The following is a 25,860-nucleotide window of genomic DNA, read 5'->3' on the forward strand; positions in this document are numbered from 1 at the left end:
CCAGAGATCCTACTATTTTCTCAGCAAACGCTGGAGAGGGCAGAGCAGACTAATATCATGCCCAAACTCAGCTGACAAACTGCTTCTCAGCTCAACATGTTATTAGTCCCTCCTCCACCTCCATCGCTCCCCTTTCACAGCAAGCAGTTGACACTGGCCTCTTTTACTTCTTGTTTGCCTCCTTTCTGAAGGGACTGCTTGCTGCTAATGCTATTCCATGCACAAGCTGAGAAGCATTATTCTATGTCCTCTTCCCTCAGCTGATGCTTCATCAATACTCAAGACAGATTTCTTAAGCAAGTCTCTCCATAGACCATGCCAGAAAGGCACACTTCCATACAGGACACACGTCAGCTTGACTCTTTGTCACCTTGTCTTTAATTAGCTTCGGTTTCACCACCAGAAATCATCCGTAATTACAGTCCAGAAGTGCTTCAAATTTTCAGAACAAAGATCTTATTCACGTAAAGAGCTGACGAAAAACCTGCACCTCCCACAGCCCACAAGCAGAAAACTGGAGGATTCTAACAAACCCACTGAGCCACTTCCCAACACAGTTTGGGGAAGTCAGTCAAGCCAACAGCAAAACTACTTTTAAATGCAGCTATAAAGCTATCAAAAAGAAATGTGTCTAATATGGTAACTGTGACTGCTACTTGTGTCAAAATAAATGGCAGAAACTGAGAAAACAACGTTTATGCAGTTGCACTGTAAGGTGGGCTGAAAGAATTTGATATTCTGTCAGATACAGTTGCTATTGAGGACAGCCTTCTAGAAGATATGTACTCCTCCATTCTCCTTTACCTTAGGAGAAAAGGATAGGAGAAATTACTTCCTCTCACTCTTGCCTGAGTGTTACAGGTTCTTTATATCCCCTTGAAGCAGCTCTCTGCTGAAGTGCAGTTTACAGAGTGCCTAAGTATTTTTGACTGAAGTTTTAATCAGGAGCTGAAAAAATAATTGTGTGAGAAACTGAAGAGAGGGGAGATGTTTTACACACGCAGAGGGCAAGCTGGTTAATGTGTTAAGCATCGCTTTTCCCCCATCTGCAAGGGCAGGCCCAATCTGGCTGTTTTCACATAGTCGCAGTCAGGTTTGTATTACACCCCGTTTCTTGCAACATGTTTTTTACCTGATGCAGTTCACAGAGTTACATTCTGCCTGGCACGCTCCCTAAACTGCAGTGAAAGACATCACTGTTTTTAATCACTGGTTTACTCTCAAAACTGCGCTGCGCTGAATGCGGCTGATTGCATCTTAGGAGAGATCAAATCCTCCTCCTCCAGCAGCAGCCCCGATTTTATTGGTGACAGAAAGTCAGTCCAGGCGCTTCCCACCCCCCGCTCCTTTGCAGGGCAATGAATTGACAATTCACAGGGAAATGCAAAAGGCAGAGAGGAGCCAGCCCCCAGGTGCAGCGCGCCGCACATGCCCCAATAAATAATCCTGTATAGCACCAACACAGCGGCTCCTTGTGCGGTGACGTACCGGGCAACCCATAAACATCGGGAAAGAATACAAATAATCCGCCCGACGGAACCGTCCTTCGCAGTTGCCCAGAGCACTCCCTTCCCCTTCCATCCCTTCTCGCCTCCTCGGCCAGTAACTTCCCCGGGAAGTGGAGCGAGGGCACTTCGGGGGGTCTGGATGATGTGGGGTGTGGGGGGTACGAGGTTCGCGTGTTTCGGGGAACCCAGGCGGCTGCCTGTGCCCCCGCTCCGGGCTTCCAGCCACAGCTCCCTCCGGAGAGATCGCCCGACACATGACGCAGCCATGTGAAACGCGAGATATATTAACTTGACGTGAAATGGCACAACGGAGGCGAAAAAAAAAAAAAAAAAAGAAAGAAAAGGAAAAAAAAAAATCTTACAAGGCCACTTAGTTTTAATCGACTCTTCGCTTCTCCCTCCCACACCGAAACGCCCCGCACGCCGAGCGAGGGAAGGGCAGGGAGATGCCCCGGCGGCCAGCGGAGTTGCTGCGCGGTGGTTCCCCGACCCCCGGGGCCGCCGCCCCCCTGACCGTCACCTCCCACCGTGTGATCCCCAAAGCGGCCGGGGGGCCGCGCCGTCATCCCGAACACCGCTCAGGGAGGGAGGGATGGATGGAGGGGGCGAACTCCCGGCGGCAGCGCAGCCGGCTCGGCTCCCGGCTCGGTTTCTCCCGGAGCGGGAGAGGGCTCGGGAAGCTCCCGCAGGCTGGCATCTCGCAGCGCCTCGCGGGGGCTTCCCTGCGCGGCGGCCGCTCCATCCGACTTGGCCGGATAACGGGAACGAAGGGGAGAGAGCGGCGGCGGGGAGGAGGAGGAGGCAGAGGGGGAATATACATCCAGTCTGCAAAGTAGCCGCAGGATGAGCCGCCTGGAGCAGGATGGTGAAGGGATCTGGCTGCTGAACCCGCGGCTCATCCGATTACCCTACGTGCACATCTTATGGCTCGCATACAGACACGCACTCCCGGCGCCATCCCCCCACCCCCGATCCTGCCGCCCCCTCCCGCCGGGGAGGAGGCTCGGCTGGAGCCCGCACGTTCCCCGGGATGTTGTTGCGGCGCTCACGCCGCTGCTGCGGCGGCACCCGCACTTTCGGGGGCACGTCTTGCGGCGGCAGAACGGGCGAGGAGGGGACGGGGGAGCCGGAGGGGGATACGGGGTTCCACGAGCGACTGGCGGCGGCTGGAGGGGGGAGGTGGGTGTAGGTGGAGGGAGAAGCGCGGAGGGCGAAGGAGGGCGGGAAGAGGCTGACGTTGGAAGGGCAGGAAGGGTTAACAGCCGTGCGGCGCTTCAGCGCTGGATAGCGCTACCCGGGCGGGAGGCTGGGGGCGCCCGGGGAGGGTGGGGGTAAGCCGGGAGAGGGGCGAGGGAGAGAGCGGGTCAAGAGTGGGGCGGTGGGCACGGGGGGAAGCCTGGGATGCCCCGGGCCGCGGCGGTGCCCCCCCGGCGTCCCTCCCTCCCCGCGCGTGGGGCAGGGGTGGGGAGGAGGCGGTACCTTGTACGAGGATCCCGCAGAGGCTGTAGAAGCGCAGGAGCGCGCCGGGCTTCAGCCGCATCCTGGGGGCTCCCCTCGGGCTGGGTGGGCGCCAGGCACGCAGATCCGCAGCCTCCCGCCGCTCCGCTCTCCGGGCGCTTCCTTCCCCCCGCAGGAGCCGCCGTCGCCGCCGCCTCCGCCGCAGTGTCTCCCTCGCTGTATCCAGTGGGGTGAGGAGGAGGAGGAGGAGGAGGAGGAGGAGGACCAGGGTCGCGGGGGTGGATTGGGGAGGGAGGAGGAGGAGGAGGAAAGAGCGGCTCTCTCCGCTGGCTCCGGCGCTGCTGGGCAGGTTCAGGTTCCCACCGCGGAGCGGTGCCAGCTGCCCCCGCCGGCTCCCCTCGCCCCTGCCGGCGCGTCCGTCCGTTTCTCCGCTCGCCTCTCCGGTGCTGTCCCGTCCCGTCCTGTCCTGTCCCGCTGGCGGGAGGCGGGGAGAGGAGGGCTGGGATGCGCAGGGACTCGGCTCCGCTCCCGCCGCTTCCCGGCGCGACACACAAGGGCACTCTGGGCTCGCCGGGCTCCCCCGGCCCGGCCCCGCCCCCCGCGCACGCCCCACCCCTTTCTGTGGAAGCCCGCCCACAGCCCCGCCCCCAGCGCCACACCCCGGCCCTCCCCGCGCCGCGGACACGCCCCCGTCGCTCCCCTGGCCACGCCCACGCCCGTTCAGCCCCGCCCCTCAGGTGGGCGCGTGACTGGCGCGCGCGGCCGCCCAATAGCCGGAGCCCGGCATGGGCCGCTCCGCCAATGAGAGGGCGCGTTACAAAACGAACGGGCGTTCCTCTGGGCCGGGCCCGCTGAGTGGCGGCGGGCTCGGGCCAATCGCGAGGGGCGGCGGCCGCGCGGCCGCGCCGCAGCCAATGGGCGGGGAGAGCGGCGCGGGGGGGGCGTGGCCGGCGGCGGGCGCTGTCCGGGGCCGGTGCTGAAGCGGCGGCAGAGCCGGGGCGGCCCCGGCGGGTGCGGGACGGGAGCGCCCGCTCCGGGCGGCCCCTCACGGCCGGGCGTGAGGCACCTTCTCCGCCCTCTGCGTCTCCTCCCGCCCCTCCGGAAACAGCGCGTGAAAGGATGAGCCTCCGGATTCCTCGGAACAACCGGAATTCCCGTGCAGGCGCCTCTACCGCCTGTGAGGCCCCCGAACAATGGCAATAAAGAGCGTGGACTTTTCGCGGTGTTGCCCGGACTGCGGACGGCTTGGAGAAAGTTCTTTGTCTGGAGGGTTTCTTGGGAGGGTTGGGAGCAATTTTTGGTCCTAAAGCGCTTGTGGTCTGAAAGCTAAGGCTCTGAATGTGGTGGGGAAACCCAAGAGGGGCAGGCAGCCACTCCATGTTGGTGTGTTTGGTGTTCAGCTTTAAGGAATCTGCCCGTGAACGTCCTGTGGAGGAATTGTGCTGCCTTACCTGGGAGAAAGCGGGATTCCCCTGCACCCAAATGCCTGCAGTGGTCAGGCGTTTTCTCCAGTTCTGGTTCCATCCTTCTTCTGTTGAGGTTTTTGTTGTGTGTTTCCCACAGTAGCTCTCTGTATTCCCGTCAGTCTTTGAATCCAAAGGGCTTTGCTTAGATAAGTGATGAAATAGTCTTTCCTGCAGGAGAGGGAAGCTCTTAAAGCTTTTAAAGCTCATTTCTCCGAAGGGTCCATGGTCTCAGATCGTCAAGGAAGTGCAATCAGTTGTCAGCTTCACCTCAAAAGAGTGGGATCTGGGAAGTTATGTATTCTGGATTCATGTCTTCCACGTTGTCCATTAGCAAGTGGTGCTTATATCTGGCACCATTTGAGACTGAGTCAGGTTTTATATGGAGTTCCTCCTATCTCCAAAAGAAGCTCTCATAAAATATAGAATCAAATTACAGGATTGTGTCTTAATGCTCTATCATTTGAATGCTTTTGTATCTGATACCTTGGAGTTTTGATGTTTTAATTTTTTTATTTTTGTAGACCTTAGAAGTAGTTATGTAGTAAATGTAGATTTTAGAGTAGCAGCATATTATCCCTTTACCCTTAACACACTAACTCAAACCCCTGTTACCCATTCCCCTATCAATTCCCTAAATTCCATAGCCTGTTTAGTCTCTTTTTCAAGGTAGAATTGTAGAAGAACACCCTAACCCTACGGAACAAGATACAGCCGTAGACCCAACAACCTTCAAGCCTAGAATTCTGGAAGGCCTCCAAATACATTACGTGCTCTGAGGAAGATGAAGATGAAGAAGAGGGGGTCCCAAAACGCCCCCAGACCCAATTCCCAAGAGGCGTGGCGGGGGCAGAACCTGGGTGGTAACAGAACGGGGATTGGGCAAAAATCATTATAAAAACTGTGGACATCTGTATTTCGAGCGCGCGCTGGGGTATTCCAGAAAGCCTGGGGGCTCATTAAAACTTTTGTATCCTTATCTTATCTCCTACCTAATTTGGCTTGGAGTCTTTTTTTCCCCACAGCCATTTAGGCAACATATCAAAGGAACATCACATACATCTCCATGCCTTTGGTAGGTTACATTAACACAATCAAAGATGTTGCACTAGAAAGTCCCCTAGGAAGGGAATATTTGAAGTCTGTCTCTAATGGATGAGTAGATTGGATGATACTTTTCTCTACCTCCTTTTTTTATTATTATGGATACTGAAAAAATACACAACAGGCAAAGGTTTTAGAGCTGTACTCAGGGCTAAAGTGCAGGTACAGCAGTAATGAACAGGGAATGATTATCAAAATATTGTAGAAGTCTTACAAAAAGGATTGAGTCACCATTTTTAAGGCAGTACAGTAAATGTCAGCAAATGGTTTTTTTTTTTTTTTTAGTTGGGAGAGGAAATTAAAAAACCAATTCCTACAAAATAAGCAACCTAAATCCTTCACTAAGGCAGGACCATAATCCATCCCGAAGTGCTTTTGCATTAATTATGACAACTGACAGCTCTGTACTTTTGACAAGACATACTTTTGATTGCAGTGATGTCCCAGGAAACGTTATAGAAAAGATACAAATGTCTTCCCAACTTAGTGATTAAAAGGTGTAAAAGGAGGTCCCCTGGCAGGTGTAGGAATGAAATGCCTGTCTGTACATCATGGGGGTTCCGAGTCTTCTCCACAGTAGTACACTTGGAAAAGCTGACCTGCATGTTTAGAGACACCAGCTGACATTTTCTCCCCAGGTTCCAGCAACATGGACATTACACCACACCCCATGTCAGAAGCATAACCAAAAACACTGGTACGCACCATTATTTTACAGCTCAAGTGTTTCCAAAATGAGTTTGGCAACATGTTGATGAGAAACTGGTTCGCAGGGAGGGGAGTAGGGAGGGGAGGTTAGCATTATTCCTCTGCATCACAGAGCAGAAATATTTACTAAACATTAGAAAATTACACCTGAGGTTCAATAAAGCACCAATCAAGCGCTGCAGTGCAGAGGAGTATCAAGAGTTCTTTACACTCTGACCTTTCAGTCCATTTTTCAAAAAGAGAAAAAATTCACAACAAAACCCTATGATTTATTTAACTATATATCTGAAAAATTTATGATTAAAACCGTTAGAATCATCCAAGACATGATGTCATACTTCTTCTGATTAACTTAGCAGTTAATTTGACAGCTTAGCCAGTCATAGTATCACGTCTTGTGACATCCAGTGGCAGCTGACACCAAACATAAGCAGAACTTTGTAATTGGTTTGTGAAGCTGGAGCTCACACACAGCATGGCCAGATGCCTTATTACTTCCAGACCAAAAAGGCAGCAGGAAGGACTCTTCAGGAAACACACTTCAGAACAAAGTAAAGAGTAAAACTCTAAGATATTAGCACAAGATAACACCAAAAATCAGGTGCAGAGGGTAAACATTTTATCAGAACCAGAAAAATGTTCTTCTGCATTATCCTGTTATTTATCAAGGCCATATGCACAAATATTCCTATTGCTAAGCAAAGAATTTAATCCCCAAGCATGATTCAGAAAGGGTCCTCAAGTATTTCCTCTCACTGAGTCAATAAATAAAAGTTGCCCAGCCTCCCATACACTTTCAGCATAGATCCTATATTACGTTCTCCTACCTGACAATTTTTTTCTTATTCACTCAAAAATGAACAGACAAACTCTTCCTCTAGCAGAGCAATCAGGTTTATTAGTTGTTCCCTCCCAGTTATTTCCTGTTATCCTTTGTTAGATGGCATAAATTTCACAGGTATGGGTGTATAGTACAAACCACTTCATGTCTGGGTCCACTTCATGATCAGTTAATTTTTGCACACTTTATTACTGCTGATAAACAAGACTTTGGAATTCTCTCTGAAAAGCTAAACTCCACCTCCTCCAAAAGGAGCCATCTGTATTGTGTTGGGACAATCTACCCCTAGAGTTTGCCTTGAAAGACAAGCAAAATCTGAAGGGATAAACATGTTTTTAATTATGCTCCGTGATAGCATTAGTCTTCTGTGATTAGGGAGAGGAAATTATACCCAAGGAAAGCTTATTTGTTTGGCAAAATATTGTGGCTTTGTTAAATTCAGCAAATGGTGGAAAGTGTAGAGATAATTTAAGGAGAGAGAACCTTCCAATATTACAAGCTGAGAAACATAGCTCTAGAAACACTTGCTCTGTGTTATGTTCTATAATATATACTTTAAAGTAAATCTTGCATAATCTAGAGGGTAGTGAAGAAGTAGTCAAAATATGGTTGCAGAGTTCCAACAACAACAAAGAAGCCCCAGAGGAAGTAAGGTATGGGGAAGGCAAGCTGGCAGTGACAGAAGTTAGAGACAGATTCCATCCTGAGTTGCAAAACTGCTAAACACTCACAAGCACATTCAAAATAGTAATTTGAAAAGTGAGACTTGTTTATATGGCTCAATAGAAAACTCTTGTGAGAAAAGCCCACTACAGCTGCCACCCAGCCTTGAGGAATTATCTGGTTGGATAAGAGCCACCTTTTGCAGCGGTCCTTACTAAACCTTTAATGCTTAAATTTGCCCCCCTGTACCTGAAAGTGGCAGCACAGCTTCCCTCCTGTGGAGAGTCCCTCTGCAGAAGGCCACACGTGGGATGACAGAAAAGGCATTTCCCTGCCCAGTGCACCATTACTGGCCCATGTGGAAATCAGAAGAGCAGATGTTCGTCACCTGAAGTCTGTGTATTTGCCTTTTACATCACCCTTTACCTTCCTTCAGCAGCTGGAACAGAAGAGCTGGGGTTTTGTTTGTTTGGGGTGAGAAATTTTGAGTGGTGGAGGTGAGTTGCTGTTGTCTTAAGTGATGTGAGTTTGGTTAAAGCTGATTGCTAAAAAACAAACAAACAAACAAACAAAAAATCAAAGCCCACATGACATTTACTTACCAGATGCCAGCAAAAATGCATTGGTTTGAACAAATACTGTAACTACTAATTTAGTTAAATCTATCCAACTGTGAAAATATATTGGCATGAATAAAAATATATAGACATGAAACGCATTGCACTTTTTTTTTTTGTTTGAAAAAAAAAATTGGCTTCTGTAAAGAGCAATTGAAGTTTGAAAATATGCTCCTGAGAAGAAATGTGTTCATTTCCATAAAACATATTGGTGTGTAAATTTACAGTATGTATCTCTATCAGTTCCAGAGCAATATTATGAATTCAGTGAAATTTTGTTCTGTGTTAGTTAGTAAGATGAAACAAGTAAAAGGAACGGCATGCTGCAAATATTACATATAAAATATGTGTGGGATGAAGTCCCATTTATAAAGCAATTATAAATGTGAGATATTTCACAGACTTTTGGAGGAGAAAAAAGTCTGTAAAACAAAAAAACTGTCAATGCCATGCCAATGCAAAATAAACCAAGGTCAAACCTCACTGGTATCATTATCATTGGAAAATACCTAATCTACATTTTGAGTTGGTGAATATAATTGCAGGAGAGAATTACCAATGGTGAGTGGAAGCAGAATTATCTTATTCATTACCTGACCTCTCATCCATATAATTTGTAGAATGAAGACATGGGAAAAAAAGGGTACTGGTAACATAATTCTCCATATATTCTAGTTAGATCTCCCTCCTCCTGGAGTGATGGATAATTAGCAAAAGTGTGTGCTTTCCTATGCCTTCTAACTGTCAACTGGGAAGCAATGAAACTGTAGAATTATATCCTTCCAGAGTTCAAGAAGCATTTGGGCAATGTTCTCAGGCACATTTTGTGATTCTTGGGTCTGTCCTGTGCAGGGCCAGGAGCTGGACTTGATGATCCTTGTGGGGTCCTTCCAACTCAGGGTATTCTATGATTTTATATAATGTATGTTATGGTTGTCCATAAAAACATATGAATCTATGGATTTAAACAGAGGCTAGTTTTGTTTCAAATATGCTTGAACATGTTAGCATACAGTTTAGAACACATCCTAGGTAACATCTTTGAAATATATATTTACACAATTATCTCTTAACATCTTTGAAATATGTATTTATCCAATTATCCAGTTGTTTTTTTTTTATTTCTGATGGTTTGCAGTTTTTAATTGATTTGCATTTTATTATTTATGCACAAATTATGTGATATTTTTCAAAAAACTCTCTTGCACTCAGCTAACAAAGAAATATTTAAAAACTCGGTAAGAAGGAAGTTGTTCATTTCATAGAACATCATGTAATCCGTTTTACTTTCTTAATAGCAACTTCAATTACTGACATCAGAACACTTGCAATGGTTATTTTACATGTTCTGGTAATTTTTAAGGAGGTTCTAAGCATTTAGATCCAATATTTGGGTTTTTTCAGACCAAGATTTTCACACCTTGTATTGAAAATATTTTCAAATACAAGTCAAAATATTTTAGCTGATCCAGAGTAAGACTCAAAAACCTGAACAAATACATTGGTTTACCAATACTAAAGACTCCTAAAATAATTTTTTCTAGCATCTCCATTTTTTAAAACAAAGTTCTAAGAATTGATAGGACCTTTCTGACAAGAGTATTTCTTTTGCTGTCTCTATGAAAATCAGTCCAAGGCATAAGCCTCAGGGAAATAAAAAAATGTACACGACTGTCTTAAAAGATCATAGCCTTTAAAATTTCTACATATTCTGTCTCTGCTCAGCAGTCTTCTAAAAGTTACAATATTTTGCAGTGAAATTCAGCCATGCAGCTAGACTGGATTACTAGTGCTCTTTCTAGCAATGACAGTGAGATTGCAATTCTGTCAGATCAGTAACATTAGATACCACAATTAGGAACAGTATGTACAGTCTCTGCTTAGCTTGTGTCTAACCCGTTCTGATGCCACAATTTTCCTCACTGAAGACCTACTTGAACGTGTCATGGCACACTCACCAAAATTCTCCTTGACAAGAATCCAGGGAATACCAGAAATTGTGTACTCCAGTTTTCATCCTGACTTCAGTCAGGGTGCTGAGGGCATTAATAAACCCTAATGGTCCTGTGCATCCTCACCTGGGGTCTCTACCCACACCCATGGGCTCAGGAGCTCTGTTTAAGCTGAACTGTGTTAGAAGAGTGCATGTCTCTACCTTACTCCTACTCCTGTCTGTTCATGGAATACTTGGATTCAGATGTCAATCAATTGCTTGGTCTCAGCCTGCCTCATTTTCTGGGCCCGCCTAGTGATCACTGATCCTAACCTTGACCTGCAGATTGACTTCACAGTGTGAGCTCTGATCTGCTTCATTTCCATGATATTGCCTGGACTCCTGGTTGGACTTTCCTCCAGCTTCTGAGTCTGTCCTTGCTTCTTATGTGGGACTGGTTGGGGCTGGTGAGGCCTCTGTCCTGATGAGCTGGGCATCCCTATGTTCCTGGCTCACCTTTCCTTAGGAAAGCACTCCCATGCTTGATGATTCCTAGCAAATGTGGTCTGAGAAACCAGAGTTCCCAAGAAGTGGGAAATAGATCCGGGTCTTCGGTTTCAAAGATATATGTTGTTTTTTAATGTGCTGACATGAGGCAGAATCAAAGGGATGTAACGTGGCACCAAAAAAAAAAAAAATCTAAATATATTTAGTCAAATTATTTTGGGACACTAGCTAAAGGAAAATACAGGTGTGATGGAAGGTCAGGGTAAAAATAAGACTACAGGTAGAATGGATAAAAAGGCTGGAATAATGTGGAGGTTGAATTGTGGGGGAACATAAATCTTTAGTAAGGAAAAGCAAAGCAATGAAAACATGCTGTTGGGACTCCAGGAGGAAAGAAGTTTGTGATCACCCAGGCAATGAATTTAGGACAGGCAGAATATGATTTGGGAAATGAGAAGCATAAGATAAATCTGAAAAGAGCGAAAAGCTTCAAAGAGGAACTGAGAATCCTTGGGCACAGAAACTGGACTGAGGAGTCGCAGGATGGGGAACATGAGTCAATACTGAAAAAGAGCTAACAAGAGGAAACTGTGTGGTGATGAAGAACCAGAAAAGTCCAATAGTAAAAAGAGATGAGAGCAGACAAAAGAAGACATGAAGCACGGAAAAGCAAATCAAGATTTAAGTAGTAGAACTTGCACATTGTGAGCTGAGAAGTCAGAGGAATGGAAAGCGGAATTATGAAAGTAACTACTGGCAGATGAGACAGAACTAGGAAAATAACAAAATTTCAGACTTAAAAAAAAAAAAAAAAAAAAAAAAAGGAAGAAATGTTGGTGCCCAGGTTGCTTTGTACGGCCTGAAACTCATTGTATCTCATTTTCATAATGCATCTGCTTTTAGTAAATACCTGAGATTCATGATAAAATATATATGAGGTTATTCTTTCCTCTAGGAAATAGTAATTTACTATGCTGCTCCCTCACTGATGGGCTCAAAAGAAAAGGTGTCAGGTGGATTTGAAGACACTAAGCCTTCTGGTGATGTGTATGGATAGCAATGCAATAACATTTTCTCCACCTCATTCACTTTCATAAATTTTAGGGAAATGCATACATGTACAATGTATAAGTATCTTTAATGTGATGAACTATAACTGAATGATGGGTCTTCCCTCTGTTTTCTTCCGTGCCTTGTCCACCTATTGGCCTGTTCCACCCCTCATAACACAAAGCCTTGGTCCTGTATACAGCCCAAGGAGAAGCTCTGGGGATGATGCATGGGTTTGGGGGAAGGAAGATTTTGATAGACAGAATCTCTAATTTGTTAACTGATAATAAAAAATGGGAAATATGTAAACAATGTATCAGAGGTCTAAAAGAAGAAAAGACAGTCTTAGAGTAACTGAATGCTGCCTTTGAGAACTGGATTATGTTTCACTATTTCACTGTGCCACAGAGTTCCTCTGTGATGTTAGGTAAGTCAACCAACGTTTTTACAGTGCTAATAAATTGATATTAATGCTCATTTTCTCAGTTCCCAGCTTCATACCAAAGAGCCTTATCTGCAGAAATGTGAAGTACTGCAGACATCCTAAAGCCGGTGTGAACTGGACTAAGAACACGCAGAGCTGTGTAATGAAAATTGGCCACTTGGAATTAGTGGTTACCTTTGACATTAATCTTAATTAAATACTTCATTATAATGTATCTGCAGAACGAGGACAAATTAAGGTTGCATAGGCAATTCTGATTCCTGGCATTTCTCAAGTCCTTGGTTTTTCAATTTCAGTGATGTTAATATAGCTTTGTATATCTATTTGGTCACATATTAGAATTTTTTTTTTATTAGCTTATTAGGTTTGATTTAGTTACTCTTCTGAAATATTTGCCTAACACTTTTAAATCTGTTATATCTCAGAAACGTAATCATCACAAATGAAGACAGTGAAAGTTTTAGAATTTTTTTTTTACCCTGAAGAGTGTGAATCTCTTGGATTAAGCCAGTAAATCACAAATGAACACAGACGTTACGACTACTAAGATAAATAATGACTTACATTGCAGCTTGTTACTGGCTCCAAATATGGAACTGACTTCACCCGTCCTTTGAAGGAAAATGGTGGAAGTACATTAGGAAAGAAACAAAACAAGGAATTATGCAAAGTACAATTTGTCCTTCTCTGTCGAACTGTACCAGTTTCAGAGAAGGTGAGGTGTGTTTGTTACTGTGATCACTACATTATTTGGCATGGAAACCTTCTAATTTTTTTTTTTTTTTGAGCAGAGCATTGTTATTTGTGGTCATATTGAAATGTATGTGAATCACAGAAATCAGTGGCATACAGGCATTTCTAAATTTGCTAGATTTATCTTTATAAAGTGTTGTTCTAGACCTGCAGCGTAACAAGTCCTGTTAATATGTTGCTTAATGAACACAACATATTAAGTGAACTTGACATATTTTTTAATGCAGTCGAAACACAATGAGGTAATAAAGAGTTTCATTGTATCACTTGCCATTGTGATGCAGGACAGTCAAGTCAAACAGTGTGCTGCTAGGTGAAAAATGGAATTAAGGATAAAAGAAAGTATATGTTGCACTACCTGCAGCCATAAGGAGGTCCACTGTTTGTTTTCCCATAGAAAAACTATAAAGCAGAAGATTTAATGGATTAGAATCCAGAATTCAGGTTTCTATAGCAGCGAGATACAAGAGTTATAAAGGAAAATATTTGTGACAGAGGAATACAAGAAACTATAAAAAAGTTTTCAAGGTGCCTGTACTTGTTAAAGCACATCTAAGTTCTCTGATAATCATAAAATTGGTTTGTGGCAAGTGCATTTGGTTGCCATTAATACTTCAGCTGTTAGAAGATGGTACTAACAGAACTTTAAAATAGTGACATATAAAGCAAGATTTTTGATTCTTATGAGTCTAAATTATTTCCTGAGATTTTTCTTAATATCAGGACTGTCTTGTAGCCTATTGTCAGTAATTTTTTACGTGACAGATGTTAAGATTGGAACGAGCTGAAAATCAGCCCTTGGTAGAGGCTCCTTATGGAAATAGTGTTAAGTAGGGACATATACTGAATGTCATTTTAGAATTTTTTTTTTCCGAGTCTCAGTTGTCTGAAATTTTTTACTTGCAACAGAGATTCTTCAATTAATTGGTTTAAGCTATGTCTCATTTCTTAAGTTTAGAACGATTTTTATAGTACCACTATAGAAACTACAGAAAATCACAAAATACACCTATATTGCAAGGGTACCCTTAGTTTTTCCTGTGAAAGTATAAAGACTAAAATTAACAAATGCTATCTGAGCAGCAGGCAATCCACTGGAGGCTGGTTTCTTGCCTACAGCAGAACTCAATTTGATTTGCTTCATATTTATAGCTTTTGCATTTTACAGAGGTCAAAAAAGGTTAATTAAATAATTTCAATATTTCACTTCAACAGTATACAATAACTATTTACTATATAAAAGGTAAGTTGAAAAGAAAAAAATAGGAAACAATATTTATGTTCTGTTCCTGCATTCTGTTCAGGCATCTGTTATATGAGGAAAATATAAGGTAACAAAGGATACTTTTCCAATACTCGTACTCCAAACTGTGTCTTGATATACAAAAATGTTCCATCATATCAAAACTGAATATCATTATAACATTATGAAACAACATGCTTATCTTTCTTTAAGAAAAATCTTGATTGTTAATTGAAGTATTTAATGAATATTACATTTATGGAGTAGATGTTATCTTTTTTTTTAATAGTTATTTCACCTGCAACATTTCCAAAAGTGATGATGGATTGTAAACGGGAACTAGGATTACTAAATGCCTCCTCAGAATCTGGGAAGATGTGATACAACTTCTGTTGTGTCTCCTGCAAGCATGCTCTGAGGTTGTTAATTGTGTGCATATATGAGATGATTTGAAGTTTCGAGTAGTTGGAATATGTTGTGTTATTCTCTCTCAATTTTTAGAAAAGATTATGTAATTTTCTTATGTCTTGTTCAGGTGTAGTCGAATGTGCTCCAGTACTGCAGAAGAAAATTTACAACTTCTTGACTGTTTGATAACTTGTTTTCTGTCCCCACACCTCGATGCAGATTTCTAATCTTGTGTAATCAACTTCAAGAGGGATCTTCCCTTAGGAATGAGCCTAATCTGTTATTGTGATGTGATTTGTGCATATATATTTGCAGAAAGAAGCAGATCAGGTGCTGCTACTGGACAGTATCGTTACAAGCAGAGAATTCAGAGGGATTTCATTACCAGAAAATTCCCATGCAACTAGTTTGGAAGCCAAGGTGATCATGCAGACAGTTATTGTTGAACATTTCAGACTTTTCAGTGTACAACAGTTATAGAAGTTGACATTTTGAACAGTGGATTTTTCCTCCATACCCAACAAGAGGTTGATGAGTGCAGCCATTGTCTTTAAATTTCTTTATAGTTGACCAATAAAATACAGTAGTAGGTCAAGACCAAATTGTTTCAAGATGGCTTTTGTTTCAAGTCACTGTAAGTGAAGGTACAGGAACAACCTGGGACAACTGCTAATCAACTATATTTTCCTGTAGCTGCTAGGTTTGGTTTTCTTTCCAAGCATGCTAGCGAATTTTCTGGCCTTCACTGCAGTATATTTACCAAAGTAAAACTTCTGATTTAAATTTTTGTGGTGGTTATCATGTCCAGCACTTTTACTGTAAGTACAGCATTCATTAATCTTTTACACTGAGAACAGCAACAAAATTAGAAAGGAGTTTCCAGGGTTTTAAACTTGACCTTATAAGAGCTATGCTCACTAGTGTGTTTTGGCCTGGCTTTCTCCAGGGATTTTAGGGAAATGTTTGCTGTGTGAGGTTTTGCAGTTCATATTGTTTAAGGAATCTCTTTAACCTCTCTGGCCTGTGACTGTTGGACTCCACTACTCCTTTGAGAGGTTAGACAGTCTAATTGGGTAACAATATATGAAGTTTTCATGACAAACCTTTTGACAGTGTGCTGATAAGGGACCCAGACAAAACATTGCAAGTTCCAGTGAGCACTAGGTCGTTGACTAATGCCATGCAAAAATTGATTTACATTTAGCCAACACATCTATCTGTACTACATAAATTACCATTTTTAAAGTTTAGTTGAAATTGTGGTTGTTGTCATTAGTCATTCACTGTTGGTAACAGCCATGAGTAAGGCTGAAGATTTACAATTTTTATTATGTCGTATCATATGGAAATCAAGTATCTGACACATTGAATTGTGCCAATAAAAGTGTTTTGTTTGTCTTCAAAGACCATGATTTGCACTTCCAAATATAACCATGAAGTGGCTCTTTCTCAGTCTTGATTTTGTAGTGTTTTCATAGTCTACTTGTCTGGCTATATGGATCAGAAGTATGGTGGAGCAAAGGTAGAGATGTGTTCTGTGCTTACAGACATTCACCACAAGAATGTTACCACTTTAATTGTACGGGATTCTACTCCCTGAGGTCCATGATAGTCCACACTAGTTTATGGATGATGAAAAAAATGAGAAGTAAAAGAAACTAATTCCCTGAGTTTCTTGAAATTCAAATGTTTTGATGGTTTGTGTCTTTGGTTTTTGGCATGTCATACAAGAGTGAGATAATCAATCCTTCCATGGCACTTGTAGAAGCAGAAAATATTGGCTTGGTTGGGTGACCCTCAGAACACCATTAATATTGTTTTTCCAACCTCTTTCTCAGATACACAACCCACACACTTGCAACCACTTAGTGGATGGGTTAATAAGCCCTAAGTCTTTTCTATAAAATCCAGCTAAGTTCATTAAATCAGCAACAGAAACATCTTCTAGGATTTTAATTTTTAAGAATACTTTTTTATAAGTCAAGATGGGGAATGCTTTTTCCTTTTGTTGTAGAAAGTACAGATTTTTCCTGAAGAAAAGCTAGCCTTTAAATGTATGCATAGCTCTCTTTCTTTCCACTTTTTAAATTTCCAGAAGAGTGAATTTTGATGTGAAATTGCTCACACTGTAGTATGAAGTAAATTAATTGTCTTAAAATTTGTTGACCTCAGTGTGTTATGTAATTTCTACTGATAAGACTAATAAACTTTCCTTACATTAGAGTAATAGAATTACATTTGTGATATTTCAATTTGTTAATTCAGTATCAAATAATATTAATAAATATTTATTGAATAGGAAACAATAAATAGCCCACAAGTGAGCAACTGAGTTGTTCTGTACTTCCCTGGGGATACTCCCAGTCTATATAGGTTTATGACCCAAAAGAATTAGCCTAACTACATGATATTTTTTTTTGTGAAGGAAACAATTGACAGGGAATATTCACTTTTGTTTTTCATTGTTTAGCATGTGCATTCTTAGGTGCATGAGGCATCATTATTTGAACACTGGACAGTGCAGTTCAGCTGTCTGACTATTGTATTGGCAGACCAGATATTACTCTGCAATGTTTTAAGAAGAGCTTCCCTTTCTAAGTGCAGTCTCAGTGACCATTTGTTATGGGAGGGTGTTGTTAAAGCACGTCCTGAATAAGGCTGTTGTGTAATACAACTGACATTTACTGTCTGTCCCACCTGAAAAAGGCTTAGCAGGGCATAGTCAGCGATGTGCAGATGCATCATCCACCTTCCACATGACTTCACTGAAGTTCACGCTCAAACTATCAGAAATTTCTCTGAAATTGCTCAGCTCTCTTTTTTTTTTTTTTTTTTGGGGGGGGTTATGAATATGTCCATGATCAAGCTGTCATTTGGATTTACCGACTTCTCTCCCATCTGGTGATAGTTCTGAGTATTTAATTACTTCTTTTCCTGTGAAGTTGCTCTCTTATGTTTCTAGAGAATTTCTCTGCTTTCCGTTTGAGGAGCTCAGCATGTGAATGGAATGTGTTGTGTAAAAATTCCTGTTCTACTATCATAACCTAAACATTCCACGTCAGGAAACTATACTGTTCAGTGATAAAGGTTGTTCTTGATTTTGGTACAGTTACTATTTTCCAAAAATTAGAATAATAAACTCTGATGAATTATGCGTTTCTAAAGCAGATATGCAGTGTTTTCTACTCCAGGGTTCCTACAAGTATGAAGTAAACATTCCCTAAAATCAGAGGTGGTGCCATGTAGAGGTACACGTGAGAGAGAGGAATATGAAAAGAAAAATTATCTGTTTTTCTACTACACTGATACTTGAAATGAAAGCAATTTTTCAGGAATGCAGCTTAGCAACCTAAAATGTAAACAAACAGAAAGGAAACAGTTTGTATATCCTGATGATTTAGGCTGACCAAAAAGGATGTGAAACGACAATCTAGAGCTTTGTATGCTTCATCCTATGGGGTGAAAAATGTTTTTGCTGGTCTGAAATTAGTGGGAATAGCTCTAGTCTGGCACTAGTGATGGGCACAGCAGGAAGAGCAGTCCTTAGCAGTCACAGAACTAATCAATATTAGGAAAAGCTCATAGAACTTCAAGTTATAATTGCTTAAAGAGAAAAAAAATTTAAAAAAAAAAAGAAAAAGAAAGAAGGAAGATAGAATGGTAATTAAAACTCTCAGTTAGTGTACGAGATTTCTGTATGAAGGTTATGTAACCAAGAATATTGTGTAGCAGTGTGAAGGGCTTGGTATCTGTAGGGAAATCTTACAGAATATCAAAAAATTCATAGAAACCCAATATTTCCATGCCATTTAGGTCCCTCAAGTCAACTTGCTCAAATAATTTCAACGTTTATTTTCTTGCTTTTCAGGTTTTTTTCCTAAGTAAGAGCCAAATTCTCTCACCTCTTTGAATGGAAACTTCTTTTGATTCTCTGCATTCCAGTGGTTTCCTTCACAAGTTCTTTGTTCTAGTGAAAGGGATTAGGGCTTTACAAAATATCCAAGTACAGTTCTGAGAGAATAATACTGCAAAGAAATTTCTTCTGTTTTATCTGTGATGCATCCACTGATGTTGTCCATGTTTCAGTATGTTTTTTCACTCACTGAATGGTATTCTGAAAGGTTTGGAACTTCATGTGATACTTCCTGAGAACATCTGTTTGTTCAGTGTTGTGGAGCACAGTGTTGTCTGTGCAGTGCAGGAACAATAGGTTTGTATTTTTCATCTATTTGTTCTGAATCTTGCTATCACAGAAAAGGAAAATGGTAGAGGTGTGGGCTAGCTGTGGACTGGTTTAGATATTGACATGTTTAACTTATTACAGCTAGAAATCCAGAATGTAGCTGTTGTGTTAGTGGGAATGGAGGCTTTAGCTCGCTGCTGTGCACCATCAGTGTTTGGACTGGATGTACAGAGAATCTGACATAAATATTTACAGCACCTCTCAGTCAGCCAAACCTTCTAATTCAGAAAAATAAATTACTGTAACAGTGAGTCCATAGTCTTAACACCTTCAAACAAAGTTCTGTTGAAGTGTAATAGAGAAAAAAATTAGATAAAATAATAAATTCTCATTAGTTATTTTCCTACTTCCCAAGCTAGTAATACAGAATAAGCAAAGGAAATGGGGAAAAAAAGTTGCATTTTAAACCATAGCAAATCACAAAAGTAAGATTACCTCATCATTTGATCACCTTGCTTACAATCTGGGATATAAATTGAAATGGGAAGATCAGATACTTCAACATTTTGTAGATTAAATTTTGCACAAGTGTTACAGCTGCTGTTTAACTTTATACTACTTAGTACTTTCACAGGGGTTGTCTCAAACAGAATTTTAATTCTGTGGGGGAAAAAAAGCGTAGAAAGCTGATGAAAAGTGGCTATGTGGGTTTACCCAAAATAAGCAATTTGAATTTACTTTGCTTTCCTTGGAAGATGTAGTACTGAGTTCCAAATTAGAGCAGTTTATGACCAATCTTTCTCATTTTCATGACATAACAGGGGATCACTTAAGATGGAAAAACAAGTAATTCCAGTGTCCAGATGTCCAGTCTAGGATTTGTTTGTGTTTTTCAAGATTGCATAGCCTGCACAATATTGCATCTGAAGAAAACTCAGAAACTTGGCTTATTACAGAAAATGGTTATGACTTGTTCCATTTTAGAACAGATCAATGAGGTCTATACCTTGTATTGTTTCACCCCTGACTGTGTTATACACAGCCCTTATGAGAGCTGTAAGTTATTTTCCTTTTCCCTTTTCCTCCCTGGTTTTGCTAAGGCATCTGGTTATAGCCTGGTCATACTGCAGCTGGAAACTTTGTAGGGGGGTTCTAAGATGGCACTCAGGTTCTAAGTGTCCAATAGAATCATCCCTTGCAGCTTTAGGAATCACCCTCAGGGCAGTGATACTGAAAAGGTCCTGGGGTAGCTTGTTAGTTGGGTAGGAAATAGGTTTGCAGTAGGCAATATATTTTGATGATCTTTAATATGGAGAAATCATATTAGTTGTAGCATAATATGCTATTCTGATTTAGCAAATAGTGGTGAAATACTGTTCAGCAATGTCTCAAGTATTTACAGATAAGAACTGTCAATGGGATTTATTAGAACTTATATGTAATTGTTGAGTATTATGGGTGCCCTTGTTTTATGACTGTAGGTGTAGACAACTCATGGTTTCAGCAGCAGTTTAACTGTATAATGATGAAAGACATGAGCTGTTATCCAGTCTTGAGTAAAAAACAGCCAATGGAAAAAACCCTGACTTTACATCTAGAAATCTCAAAACTGGGGAACTGCCCAATTATGTTATTCCAAATTTTCATTAATCTCAGTCTCCTGTCCAGTGAAAAAAGGCAAGGCTAAGAGGAAAAACCTCAAGCTGTGCCAAAGGAGGTTCAGGTTGAATAGCAGGAAGAATTTCTTCTCTGAAAGGCTTGTTAAACATTGGAAAGGACTACCCAGGGAGCTGGTGAAGTCCGCATCCCTGGAGGAGTTTGTGAAGTCACTGGGCACAGCACTCAGTGCCATGGTCTATTTGACAAGGTGGTGATCAGTCAGAGGTTGGACTCAATGATCTTGGAGGTCTTTTCCAACCTTAATGATTCTCTCCTGCCCTCCCCTCCCCTCTCCTCCCCTCAGGCTGACAATATGGTGTTATTTCTCATGATAAATTTCTTCATTTTCTAGAAATTACCTCTTTAGGAATTTTATAAGGGGGAAATTATACCAAACCCGTCTTGTTAACATCCTCTCAATGGAGGTTTTTTTCTGCAAATGTCTCAAAATCAACTACAATTTTGAATGTGTGGTGTAAGTCATACTCTTTTTATTTGTATTAAGCCTATTTCTTGTTCTGAAGTCTGCTGCCTGATGATTTCTATGGTTGAGTAACAATTACTTGGTTCATTACCAAGTAATGAATTACAAACTTTCCTTCTCTTTTCTCCTCCAAACTAAGTGGTCCTATTCTGTTCAGTCTGTCTTTGGTAGTGGACTATATTGTGTCTACAATCTTCCTGTGACTTGCTCCTTATCTATTCCAGTTCTTCTCGATGCTTTTTGAGCAGCAGCAAACAGACAGATAGTATTCAAAACGTAGGCAACCATAGATTCATACAGTGAGATCCTGTGGTTTAGTTTTGTTCTAATTTACATCCTTGATATTTTCTAACATTGCCTTGTTGCTTCTTAACCCTGACTATCAGTTCTTCAGCAGTAAACCAGTCAGGATCTGGGTGATGACTGAAGGGAAATTGTTTATTTTTCTGTGTAGTTGTGGACGTGTGTTGGGAGAAAGGAGAAGAACGTGCTGTATGTGGCTATAGGATGTGGGGGATGCTTTTGCTTCTACCAGACATACATTTTTCTGCATTTACTGATACTGAATTCCATATTTTACTACATTAATACATATGAGACTCTTCTGTAACTATTAGGAATCTGCTCTAGCTTTGTGTCCTCTGACTATTTTTGAAGCAGAGAGAGCTTTGTCATGTCATTCACCCATCCAGTCCTCTGTAAGCAGATCATAATCATGTTTTGTTTCCAGATGGTCCTGGAGTATCCCACTTTCCAAGTCTTCTTTGTTTCTGCTACAATATCATTTTTCCTGGGAATCTTTTTCTGCCCTCTACTGTTGTTTATCGGATTTTTCATGGTATGTTTGTGTGCATTTCTTACTGCTTGTTATTGTTTATGATTCAAAGAAAACCAAACAAAACCCAAACCAACGCCTTTCCCAGGCCATATGTTTGATGTTCTGCTTAATATTGTGATAGCTTTTGTGAGATACTGCAGTTTATATCAGTTAAATGACATATTCTTTTATCTCATGACACTTAACTCATTTTACTACAGTCTCCACAGGGAAGCCATCACAGTGCTGAGCTGTCAGAGATCAAGGACCATCTGGATGATCCTCTTAGTTATAAGATTAAGTTTTAGGTAGTCCTGTAAGGAACAGGGAGCTGGACTTCATGATCCCTTTGGGTCCCTTCCAACCATGATTCTGCCTTTTATTTGACTGAAGTTTCATATGTAAGGTGGTGAGAAGGTTTACTTTGGACTTCAGCAAAGCTATTAAGAAACAACTTTTAAGTTAATTATTACTATTTTGAAGGGGAATCTTTCTAACCAAGATACAATATTTTTTAAATGAGGATTTTTTCATATAGAGGTTTAATAAACTACTGTGATTTTATACCCTTCTTTGTCTAGAAATGCTCTCTCATGTTCCAGTAGCGGAGAAAAAAGATTGTGATTTTTTTCTTTGTTTCTCTGATAGTAGTTTTAAGTACATAACATGCATTACATGATTTTCTATAATTACTACTGGCGAAACTAAGAGAATAAACTCTGTGTTTTGCAAGTATAAGAAGATATAACTGTAAAGAATGCTTTTATTTACATTAAGATATTGGAAATCACCTTATTGTGTTGAAAATAAATTGTTGCTAGAACCTATTTCCACTTTTAGTTACTTTTCTCTTCAGCTGTTTTGCATATTTATTAACTTCTTATCAGAGATACTTTGAATATAATTTTTAAACAGGAAAATAAATATTTTCTTACTTTTTATATCAGGATAGTTGTAAAGGAGTATGTTTTCTGCCTGGTGTACAGGCATGCAATTTCTATTAATAATGAACTGTGCAGAAAATTTGCCCTTGAGAGGTACATTTATAGGCATCGTGGACGTTAATCATTAAAGTTGTCCAGCATTCCTGAACTGCTTTCTTATCCAGAAATTATAGGATACATAAGAACTTAATTTTGCCTCAACTGGAATTCATCTGATTCAACTTCCATAAAGAAATGTCCTTGTACAAAGTCAGGAAAGAGATGTGCTCTGCTGTATCTTCCATGGATTTTACAGACAGACAGACTCTACCAAGATGCAATTTACTCAGTTCTAGAGCTTGCTCTAACTTTCCATACACGTCCTTTTCAAGCAAATATTAAGCCAACTAGTTTTGCTGTCAGAAAACAGGTCTGGTGGTTTGTTAGGGAGCTTATAAAACTTGGCTCTGTCACTTCATACACAAATAACTTCTCTCAGGAGTTTGCTACATTATGTCACCACTTTCTGTACCTGGGTACAAGTACAAGGGTGCTTGTTCCCTTCTCTCCTTATCTAACGAGCTCCCTCTTCAGAGTTAGGCAACAATCCCGAAAATATTCATATATATGTGTATATATTTTCCACTGTAAGAAGTGTTAATAAGTTCAATAGGATGTACAGTATTTGAGGCATAGTGGACTGGCAAAATCTGTGAGAAAATCCTGTGTCCTTGATGGAAAATGATGTTTTCTTTTGGTGAACCACTTTTGTCGGTGTCTCTTTACTGGGCTCAAATAGAAAGAAAATATAACCTGAAATATATTCTACCTTTTTTTTTTAATTTAATTTTATTTTTAGAGAGAGTGTCTCAAAACAGTGTGAACACCTATTTCCAAAAAATAGTAGTGTGTACAGTGTCTGAAGGGGTAGCTAGAGAAATCTGAAACCAGTTTATGAAGCCATGTTCTTATTCCATAGAAGTCTTCTCTTTCCACAGTTAATGCAGGAATGTAACCAATCTTTTCTTTGAACCTGTATTAAAAAATGAGCTTTCACTGCGTTTTGTGTGGTCTTGCATTAAACTTCAGTTCTGAAAGTCATGAATATTGAGTCTTTGGAAAAAAATTCTTGCCACTAGTGTTAATAGTGCTTACTTTAGTTATAACACATAAAATAGTAGTGGGGGTAATACTTCAAAAACTTATCCTGGTGACATAACACAATTTACTTGGTGAGCAAATAAAACCTTTAAAGTTTCTGAGGTGAGAAGGGTGAAAAATTTCCAGAAGTGTCCTTGATTTCAGTTTAGTCTGAAAGATACTTCTCTGCATAACCTTTATTTTCTAGTTTTGAGACTTTTACTTCAAAATAAAAAGGAATAAAACTGATAAAAAAATATGCTGGTTTTGAAGTGCACTCCCTTCCTCTTACAGTGTTGCTGTTTTCCTTCCAACTTGTGTTGGCTTTGTTGAGCTACCTTGGCGGAATTAGCAGAGGGGTAAGAAGTTGCTTGCAGAAGATTACATCAGTCTTTCTAGAGATCTCCATTATGAATAACATGTTGATGAGACGAGTGGAATTGATATTAAACAAATCAGACTTGACCTTAAGCAGTACTTCTTTTCTTTCTAAACTCTTTCTTCATACCTCAAAAGCAAGCATACATTTGGAATGAGTAATGCCACTTAAGTTCTTAAATTCTGAGCTGTCCATCACTGGAGAGTCAATCAATAACAGCAACCTCCAGGTAGCATCATTCTCAATTGTTCTGAGGCTCAAGGAAAAAAGCTGGGAAAAATGACATAGGGATACCGTTTCTCTGGTAGCAGACCAGTCTGAATGCAGGATCTCCTGTTTCAGTGAGTTACAGAATATTGCACATGCTCCAGTGAGTCTCAGTGAACAGAAGGGAGATCTAAAAAAGACGGGGGAATAACATTTAGCAGTTTAACTGCCTATAATCTTACCACAGTTCTAACAGATGGCTTTCATAGTGTTACTCTGCATCACTAAAAAGCTGGCATATAACCTCGGTGCAGTTAAATTCCAGTATTGCATTAAATACATGGTGTGTTCACTGTGTGGGAGTGTGTATGTAAACACATTACCTGCCTGGAAGATACATCATATGAAAAGTCAGGATTGACAATTCTTTTGATAGCATCATAACTCTACTGGTATTCAACACTAGAATACCACGTTAAGGTGCTGTAGAAGCCCAGAAGATACATCCCAAACACCAACAGCCAGAGGGCTGTAGAGCCAGCCAAGGATTGTTGTAATAACACACTCTGAGAAAGAACAGGCTGTGGTTGGAGAAGGGGTCCTATGGAGGTAGGACAGCACCTTTCTGGGACAAATATCCGTGTTTTAGCTCCCAGAGATAAGCACAGCACAAGCACAGGAGTGAGGTCAAGAAATGTGTGTGAACGGCAGGGAGGGATCAGGACCACCTCAGACCCCCAAAGCCCTTTAAACAATTTCCAGAAAGGTCTGGTAGAATGGACTGTGCGTGATAACTAATTTACATAGAAAATGAGAAACTTAGCTCCAGTGTGGGGAAAAGTTAGCTATGAAAGGGTACCCCCACGAAGCCCAGGCAGTGCCCCCCAGGACTGTGTATCCAATCAGCTGGATCAATGAAGGAATCAGGAGTACTGGTGATCTCTTTTCTTCCTCTCTTACGTCCTTTTGTATGTGCTTTGGGGTCACTCAGTGGAGGAGAGATGGCAGTCCTGGACAACAGTTAGGAAATAGCAGGGACAGTCACATGTGTCTTAGTGCAATCACAGCAGCTGTTTAAAGCTTCCCAAGGGTGAAAGCTTTAATTTCTGTTATGGTTTCAAAAAAGGAATGGAGGCAATGGGTACAAGTAGAGCAAAAGACAATAGCTGTCCACCTGTCCTACAAGCAGAAAGGAAGAGTATCTCATGCTGTAATACTGTATCTGGGACTGAGCAACTGAGATTAAGCAAGATTATTGGAGGACATGGATGATTGAAAAGCAACTGTGAAGGATATGAAGTTTGGAAAGAGACAACTCATTCTTTCTATACTTTTTTTAGTTAGAAATAAATATACATTTTTCTACT

General features: G+C 41.3%; 1 protein-coding gene across 3 annotated transcripts in view; it reads right to left on the minus strand.

Annotated features, from left to right (window-relative positions):
* Positions 1-3,543, minus strand: part of CADM2 (cell adhesion molecule 2) — a 607,631-nt gene extending 604,088 nt beyond the window's left edge. For 2 of the 3 annotated variants that reach the window (XM_050331258.1, XM_050331256.1), the window contains exon 1: positions 2,988-3,543. In XM_050331258.1, coding sequence (XP_050187215.1) covers positions 2,988-3,048 — 61 coding nt within the window. In that variant the 5' untranslated portion in view covers positions 3,049-3,543. The remainder of the gene's footprint in view (positions 1-2,987) is intronic. The other variant, XM_050331257.1, reaches the window with a different exon arrangement.
* Between the last annotated feature and the right edge of the window lie 22,317 nt (positions 3,544-25,860).

This window comes from Myiozetetes cayanensis, unplaced genomic scaffold (assembly GCF_022539395.1).
Source record: "Myiozetetes cayanensis isolate MyiCay16 unplaced genomic scaffold, myiCay2020 scf5-8, whole genome shotgun sequence".
Lineage (NCBI taxonomy): Eukaryota > Metazoa > Chordata > Aves > Passeriformes > Tyrannidae > Myiozetetes > Myiozetetes cayanensis.